Source organism: Camelina sativa, chromosome 12 (assembly GCF_000633955.1).
Source record: "Camelina sativa cultivar DH55 chromosome 12, Cs, whole genome shotgun sequence".
NCBI classification, from domain to species: Eukaryota; Viridiplantae; Streptophyta; class Magnoliopsida; order Brassicales; family Brassicaceae; genus Camelina; species Camelina sativa.
Window position 1 is genome coordinate 29214945 of NC_025696.1, and position 9587 is coordinate 29224531.

Genomic DNA, 9587 nt, shown 5'->3' on the forward strand with positions numbered 1-9587 from the left:
TTTTTTTTTTTTTTTTTTGTCGTCTGATAGAACCAATAAAATAGATTGTAGCAAAGAAACAAAGAAAGATAAAAACAAAAACTAATAAGAAGCCTCATCTCTCACTTGATCATGAAGCCAAGAAGGCCCTCCAAGTGAAAGATAAGACTGAAACCGACCATCTCTTGTAACACTTTTCGCTATTGCCATCGCCACCTTGTTTGCAGTACTCGCCACTAAATAGATCCGCCATGATGAGAATTTTAAGAGAACCTCATGAATGTTGCTCAACAGAAGACTATAACGTGGCCAAGTGAGAGGGTTATTGATCGCCTCAACAGCAGAGGCTTCATCCAACGCCATTTCCAAGTTCGGAATCTGGAGAATAGCTAAAGCTTCAAGCGTCCATAAGATTCCATGTAATGTCACTACAAACCGTGAAGCAGAAACTGGTAAGGCTGCTCTCGCATGATACAAGACTTGACCATACACATCTCTCGCAATCCAAGCTCCACCAGCCAAACTATTCTTGCTACACCACGAAATACCAAGGTTACATTTAACAAAACCCGTGATGGGTTTACACCATTTAACCTCCAAAGAACCAGAACTTGTACGACCCACAGAATCTGTTCTCACAACCCTGTCTTGTGCTTCCTCCCATTGACAACAATCCTCGCGAGCCTTACTTACCAAATCTCGTATATCCCCCAGTTTGCCTTGGAAAAGCAAAGTATTTCGGTGCTTCCAAATGCCCCAGAGTAACCACGGAATAACAGAGCTTATGGCATTTGGAACTGCCTCATCCTGCATAACAACCAGTAAGTGTTCCCAATTTTTCTCCACATCCTCATTATAAAACCCTCCATTCAGAGAAGGGATATTTGCCAAAGCAAACGCTTGCCGTGCAACTGGACAATCAAACAACATGTGGCCAATAGTTTCAGATTGAAAACCACATCGCAAACAACAAACATCCCCACCACATCCTCTGGATGCTAAACGCTCAGAGACAGCTAGAGCACCCGATAGCATTCGCCACAAGAAAGTTTTAATTTTGGGAACTGTTTTTACTTTCCATACCTTGGCTTTAAGTTCCTTTTGCTTAGTCTCCGACTCAGTGCTCGGTTCATAAATAGTAGGAAGCGTTTGTAAAAGCCAATAGCCACTCTTCACTGAATACGAACCAGACTTATTGTAAGGCCAAATATAATGATCAGCATGTCCGGCCTTCAGGGGCATAGAAAGTATTTGTTTTGCATCCTCTGGAGGAAATAAGGCTTTCACCTTCCCGATATCCCATGACATCTGATCTGGTACTCGCAGGTCCTTCACACGTAAATCAACTTCAAAGAAAGTCTGGAGACGATAAGGAGCTCGAGGGTGTATGTCAAAGAGCCATTTATTCTTCCAGACGAAGGTGTCACAACCATCACCAATACTCTTCATAAGCCCAGATTTTAGCAACTCCCGACCATGAAGGATGCTCCTCCACGCGTAAGAGGGTCTTGATCCTGTGCCACACTCCAAGAAAGATGTGCGTTTAAAATATCTGCTCTTATAGAACCTGGAGACTAAGGAGCCTGGATTATTTAGTATCCGCCATGCTTGCTTCGCCAGCAGAGCTTGATTGAAGTCCCCCAGATCCTTAAAACCCAGTCCACCTTCTGACTTCGATTTACACAACTTTTTCCAGGCTATCCAAGCAATCTTCCGCTTCCCTTGACAGTTGCTCCACCAAAACTTACACATTGCACTGGTCAGCTTCCGGCATAGATTTTTACTCAATCTGAAACATGACATGGCGTAAACCGGAAGGGCCATTCCCACTGCTTTCAATAATACTTCCTTTCCACCCAAGGATAATGACTTGGCATGCCACCCTTGGAGTCTGTTCTGTAGCTTCTCCCCAATAAAGCCTAAGAGGGCTTGTTTAGAGCCACTAAAGCATTCTGGCAACCCCAAATAAGAACCGGAACCACCCTCCTCATGAATATTCAAAGTCTGTTTAACCATAAGTTTAACCGCATCACTCGTTTTCTTCCCAAAAGTAATTGCAGACTTCGTGAAATTAATCACCTGACCAGAGGCTTTCCCATATAACTTGAGACAACGCATAAGTTCCTCACATTCCTCCTTTGTGGCTCGACAGATGAAGAGGCTATCATCAGCGAATAATAAATGCTGAATAGTTGGGCATGTTTCATTAAAGCTGAACCCTGTCAAACGATCTTGTTGTTGACTCCGACACATCGAGTGAATCAGAGCTTCTGCGCACAGGATAAAAAGAAAAGGAGATAACGGATCACCTTGTCGTATCCCACGCCCTGGCTTGATATAACCATAGTCACCACCATTAATGAGCACCGAGAAGGTAACTGATCGAACACAACTCATGATCCAACCCACCCATTGATTATGAAACCCCATTTTGAGAAGGAGGTGTTCCAAGAAGTCCCATTCCACCCTATCATAGGCCTTTGACATATCAGTCTTCACTGCAATGACATCCTCATTAAAACTCGAATGGGTTTTCAGGGCATGGACAACCTCATGTGCAATAAGGATATTATCAGATATCAACCGCCCTGCTACAAACGCTCCTTGTGTTTCAGACACTAATGATGGCAAGCATCTTGTCAACCGAGTGCATATTACCTTAGACACAATCTTGTAAAGCACAGAACATAAGCTGATCGGTCTCATGTCTGACATTTGGTTAGCATTTGGTTTCTTAGGTATGAGACAAAGCTGAGTGTGGTTCCAGTCTTGTGGCAACACCCCGGTGGAGAAGAAACCCTGTACCTCTTTAATGATATCAGTTCCTACAGTCGACCAATACTTCCGAAAGAATGCACCAGTCCACCCATCAGCCCCAGGAGCGCTATCTCCTTTAATATTAAACGCTGCTTGCCTTATTTCCTGAGCTGAAACGTCCACAATCAATCGCCTATTCATGTCTTCTGTTACCCGTTCTTCCATCCCCTCCAGTAACTCCTCAAAATTAGTAGGGTTCGAAGATTGAAAAAGGTCAGAAAAGTATTCTGCGGCAATTGTTCCCTTCGACCCCTCTTCAAAACATTCTACCCCATTGCTATCAATCAACAATGTCAGTCGGTTCTTCAGTCTCTTGTACTTGACACTACCATGGAAGTACGCCGTATTCTTGTCTCCTGCTTGTAACCAAGATTCCCGGCTTTTAAGTTTCCAATATACTTCCTCTTCTCGAAATGCCACTGATAAGGCCCACTTGATCTGCTGCAAACGCCTGAAATTTGGTTGCAATTTGGTAGATTCTGTTTCCAGGTCTCGTCGCAGAAGCTGAATTTGAGTCAAATAATTAACCGGATTTGATCTCTTCCATCTTGATAGTGCTCTACGGCATTGAGAGAGACACTCTGTAACAGACCTATTTGTAACCCCACTTGCAGCACTCCATTGCTCTTTGATGATCCTCTCTGTATCCGGTTTATTAATCCAACGCTTATCAAAACAGAAGCGTCCTTTAAAACATGAATCCGCATCAACCAATCTAGTAATGATAGGTCGATGGTCTGAACCTAGCAGTTCCAGATATTCTGTATTAACTCGCGGAAACAACTCAAACCACTCACTGTTCCCAAAGCTCCTATCCAAACGGCACTGAATCCACACATTATCTCGTCTTCCCCCCCCAAGATAATTTGTTACCATAACTCGGAGTCTCTTTAACCCTACAATTCCTTGCCATTGTTCGAAAGGGATAAAATGAACTCTCCGGTCTTCTCGGCCCGCCCAACTTCTCAGAATTATCCATAATTTCATTGAAGTCTCCAGTGAGCATCCATGCTTCATCTCTCTGAATCCCAATTCTGGTGAGTCTCTCCCAAACCTGCGGTCTCAAATGACGAACAGGGTCCCCATAAACATATGTAATATAGAAGGAAATTGAACCCTTGGTAACTTTTGTGTCTACGATCCGTGAATCAGCTACAAGCACCTCCACTTGGTATGAATCCTTCCAAAACAATGCTAATCCACCACTCAGGCCAACCGGGTCGACGATATGAACCTGATCATATCCCAACCAATCCTTAACACCCAAAACGTGATCACTGGAGTTTTTGGTCTCCAGGAGGAACAAAAAATCTGGGAAATGTTCACGACGCATTTCCTTGAGACGTCGAACTGCCGNTCATCTCTCTGAATCCCAATTCTGGTGAGTCTCTCCCAAACCTGCGGTCTCAAATGACGAACAGGGTCCCCATAAACATATGTAATATAGAAGGAAATTGAACCCTTGGTAACTTTTGTGTCTACGATCCGTGAATCAGCTACAAGCACCTCCACTTGGTATGAATCCTTCCAAAACAATGCTAATCCACCACTCAGGCCAACCGGGTCGACGATATGAACCTGATCATATCCCAACCAATCCTTAACACCCAAAACGTGATCACTGGAGTTTTTGGTCTCCAGGAGGAACAAAAAATCTGGGAAATGTTCACGAAGCATTTCCTTGAGACGTCGAACTGCCGAGGTGCTCCCCATGCCTTGACAGTTCCAGCTGGTTACACTCATTGAGAATTGGGTGGTTTCTGGGGAACCACCAAACCAGGCTGCTCAACTTCGGTACTCTGCACATGATTCTCCTTATCCATATTTCCCCTTTGGCCAATCACATCTCGTATCTGAACCTCCCCAGCAGTATCAACGCAGTCATCTCTCTTTAAAACCTTGGGTATATTGTCCCGATCTTCTAGTGCTTTTCGTTTGTTGACAACAGGACATGTTACACCACCATCATCATCCGTCAACCTTCCAGCTAATCCAGTGCTTCCCCTAGTATAATTCTCCTTTGGGTGCCGCTTCCATGCTGATAATTTCTTTGGAACTTTAGTGAGAGACCCGCCACCATTCCCAGGAGTGGTACAACCAATACTAAATCCCGCTGCAGCCACAGCTTCCAAGGAAACAGGTTGTTCCTCGCAAGACAATCTCTGGTGTGACAGGGCAGGTTGCTTATCAGTCGCCTGAGGGACCAGGATGTGTTGACTAGTCACCATGGGTGGGATATTATCATTTATCGCCATAGCATTAACAGAGAACCCTTCCTTATGCCCTCGTTGCTGATAATCAAAGACTGGGCCTTTCCCTTTATCAAGACTTTGCGTTAAAGCTGGAGGAGCTTCCAAACGCAGTAGTGAGTTTTGAGCACGAGCATCCGTGGCAATCGACTCTAAAGTCATCCGCAGCTTTTCTTCCCTTTGACCATACAGTGTTGGGTCACCCGAGAAAAGGTATCTCTTCATCTCTGTTAGCACCTCTGGAACTACCAAATTTGATTTGGAAGGAAAACCTGGTGGACTTGGCCATTGGAGAAGCAGAATAACTTCACCCGCCAGGTCAGAGGGAAATCTGTTGTCTCGTGTTGAGCTCCATATACCAAGACCACCAAGAGGGTCTTGACTTCCACGAACATCTTTGGTTAAGTTCTCCTTACGCAAGAAAGGGCATCTCTGCTTATCATGTGTGAGACGAAAACAGTGGAAGCAGCTTTTCCTCACCCTTTCGTATTCAATACTCACCTCAGCAATCTGTCCTTTGGGCAAATGAACAGATTTGGATTTAACCAAAGGGTTTGAGATATCAAAAATAATCTTGACTCGCACAAAGGCATTATACTGAGATCTCTCTTGGTCAAAAGCTATCTCCTTGACCTGACCAATTCTCCCAGCAATCGTCTCAATCGTTTTGAGAGAAAGGTAATTCGGTGGAATATTCCTTAGGCGGATCCATACTGGGAAAATTGTAAGGAAAGAACTTGATGGCGTCTCCGTCCAACGCTCCAGCAATAAACCCCATTCATCAAAAGTCCAGAATCCTGTCTTGAGTACCCTTTCCAGATCACTTTCCAATTGAAAAATAAACTGGAAAGTATCTCTTGATAACGCAATACCTCGCACCCTTTCGTAAACTCTCCAGACCCGAGGCATCTTCATAATCATCTTCCCCATCTTCTGACAGTCAGGGTTCAGCAATCTCCCTAAGAGGCTCAATCGACACTCTACCGCCGACCCAAAATCGCCCTCATCCGTGATGACAATCGGGTCTTCATCCGTTATTGACATACTCTCCAGCGCTTTACCCAAGCTCGCCTCCATTAACAGTAAGAAAATACCTAGCTTTTTAACGGAAAACCTAGAACCGAGCCCAGATAAAGATAGTACCGGCGGATAAAAGACTCTTCTGGAGAAATTTGAATTTGAAACAGGATAATCGTGAGAATATTCGAAGAAATCCCATGGTAACAGATAGATTTGGTGAAGATTTGGAGATTCCGAAAAGATCGCTGATTTTAACGACAATTCTCCGGCAAAATCTTGTATTTTCCGGCTGGATAGTCCACCGAAGTGTGGACAATGAAAGACTCTCAACAAAAAAGAGAGACCTGAGCTCATTTTAGACTCCTCAAATCTCCGTCTCAAATCAACGAATAAGTTTTGTTTTGTTTTTTGGTCGTCATATATGTTTTTTTAAAAATGGATTTGGAGAGTTTAAAAGCTATTTATACCTATTTTGTTCCAAAACAGGCTAAAACCAAGAAAACATTGCTTAGAAGCTGTAAACATATTTTTTAGTGTTTCTGGGGTTTAAATGTGTCTTAATCCAATGCAACTGACTAATTATAAGAGTTTGAGATGGATTTGGAGAGTTTAAAAGCCACTTATACCCATTTTGTCCCAAAACAGGCTAAAACCAAGAAAACATTCCTTAGAAGCTGTAAACAGCTTTGTTAGTGTTTTTGGGGTTAAAATGTATCTTAATCCAATGCAACTAACTAATTATAAGAGTTTGAGATGTATTTATAACCATACTCGGTAGTCATGCCCGATCATACACTGCATAGCCCAAATGAAAGCTTCGACTTCAGCATGTAAGGGGGAAAGATTCCGCCGGAAATTGGTAGCTATCCTACTCGACGTGGGATCCTGAAACTGAGTACAGAACCATCCTTCGCCGGCAAACGAATCAACAACTTTCCAAAATCCATCAACGAAACAGCGGTAGCCTGAAAAGGGATCGTGAAGTGATGTTGCATAATTATACATAAAAAATGTTGGGCTAATTTGTTATTTTACGTGTTTTTGATTTTGAACTTATAGTTAATCAAATTATTCCAATTAATATATGTCGCCAGCTAACTGATACGGTGGACATCATGCAGGAGGAGTAACGGTTTGCAATAAGATTGATGAGTTCTCAGGTAAATCAGACCACTCACTTTATCCATCTTTGAGTAATCGACGGGTTCTCTCTGTGTTATTATTACTTCTTTTTTGAATGAAAAATATATGCAGTGTTATTATTACTTGTCAAAAATATATATCACAATTATTTTGAAATATGACTACAACTACAAAAATATATGGCATATGGCATCTAAGATACAATATGACTTAATTACACTAAATATATTATCATCAAAATTTTAATTTTTTTACATTAGTTAAATTCATATTAGTAGTCTTTAAATTTTGATGTACACCAAAAAAACAACATAATATGCATTTAATTGCACTTTTGTAACTCACAAATAGTAGCTTTGATACATCGATTTATGTATTATCTATTAAAAGAAAAACACATATCTTACTATAACTTTCACGACCTCATATTTCAAATCTCACATAATTTTATAAATTCTACAATATTAAAGAAAAAATACATTGAATGTTTTCTTATCAACATAAAAGCAAAGTATACACTCGAGTGTGGATTCGAAATCCACAAGCATCACACAACTAAATTAATCAAAATCAAAATTCAGTTATAGAAAAGGATAAGAATGAGGCTATGGCCATAAAAATCTCCCTTTTTCTACGTACTCTTCAGTTTCTTGCTTCTCAAGTTACATGCCATGTCAAAGTCCCCAACTCCCCATGATCAGTGTCTATACGTACTAGGCAATTCGGCAGCTGCTGGAGAGATGTATGTAATGTCTTGTAGGGAAAGCTCTTCAATTCGACAAGGGATTTGTACAGTCTAAGGTTGAAGTCAATTACCTTGGTGAAGTGTGACCAAAGTAGTGCACAATAGCCTTATCAAGAGGAAACTCTTCAACAGGATCCACACGCATTTTGATAGGAGAGTAGCAGAAACAGTTCCCGGTATGGTTATTGAGCTTTGACCAATGTTAAGGTCAAGAAATGTTGGTTTCCAACCATCTTTTGCTGCCCGATTCAGAATCATCTTAGCCAATATAATGTTCTCTTCCCAGAGTCTGTATCGCCTAGAATGATAACCCTTGAACACTACATGGAACAAAACCGTAAAGAAAACTAAGAGTTCAAGTTGCTATGTACAAGGATAGAAATTAATGATCTTTAGTAAGGAAAAGATACATGTAATGATGTAAAGGTACAAAATCTCTTGTTTCTCTAACTTCACTCGTCTTATTTGTGTACCAAACTCTCCACCGTACGAGATGTTCTAGCTCTCACTGTCAAGTTATCAGAAATATATGAAGCTGAGTTTCTAACTTTGTTTTCCATATTCCGATTTGTTGAGAGATACGAAGCGTCCATTCACAGTGTGGACGAAAAGTTGTTTGCTTTGTTTAAAACGAAGTCGTTCCGGGTTAGGACTTAGGAAGGTTCGACGTCGATTTGGAATGTATCTACTCATATCTTCTTCTTGTGTCTATGCCGCAGCATTTTCTCGGTGGATACACGCTTATCAAAGTAAGTACGCTTATTAAAGAAAATAGTACCTGCGAAGAAACGGAATCACCTGTTGAGTAAGTAACATGACGTCAGTCTTTTGTCCTTGCAGAGAGTTGTGCACGTTAAGACAGCAGGTCTGGTAACAGGTGTTTGAGAGTTACTGATTTCACTGTTCGGTTCTCCACTAACAGACAGAGCACAAGTATGGTGAACAAAAACATTGGCAGGAGAAGAAGAGAAAGAGAAAGGCTCAACTTGTCGGAAACGCAGGAAGTAAAAACTGTATTCTAATGCAAATGCAAATCCCCAACTATTTGTCGTGTCAAACAAATATATATAACATAAGAGCGACGATTGCGATTACATGACAAGGGTTTAACGAACGAACGAACGACATATTTGACAAAATCATATAATAATAATAATAATAATAATAATAACAGCCACCCGGGTCGGACTTTTGTAGGACTTAGGAGGATCAGATGGAGCTTTTGGATCGCCGGATTTGGGATTGCAGGGATCTCTTTTCAGAAAGTTCAACCCTCCTTTGATGTTTGTCCAAATAATGATCCATCTCGATGATGTCCTAAAACATGAGAGAGAAGAAGAATGATGAACGGTTAGATAGTCACAGAGCAAGCTTGAGAAACAGAAATATCCACTCTCTCTCTTTTTTACCTGTTCAGCCTGTAGATCACTCTCTGAAAGAGATTCTGATGTGAGACCACCTGAAGTAGTAGAACAAGAAGAACAACAATTGAAAATGTCTACTTTTGTCCAAGATTTGTCCAATCTTAAAAAATGTAAAAAAAAGTGACATACCGAGCACGTATCCAACCGTACCACAGAGCACACCTTTAAAGCAAAATCCCATCACATTGAGAGCAATTTTCCCCATTTCTT

General features: G+C 41.5%; 1 protein-coding gene across 1 annotated transcript; it reads right to left on the reverse strand.

Annotated features, from left to right (window-relative positions):
* LOC104733977 lies at positions 82-4509 on the reverse strand. Its single transcript, XM_010453495.1, has 3 exons — positions 4195-4509; positions 3670-4030; positions 82-3539 (listed from the first exon to the last, which is right to left on the reverse strand). The coding sequence occupies exons 1-3, from the start codon at positions 4507-4509 to the stop codon at positions 82-84; spliced, it is 4134 nt and encodes a 1377-aa protein (XP_010451797.1).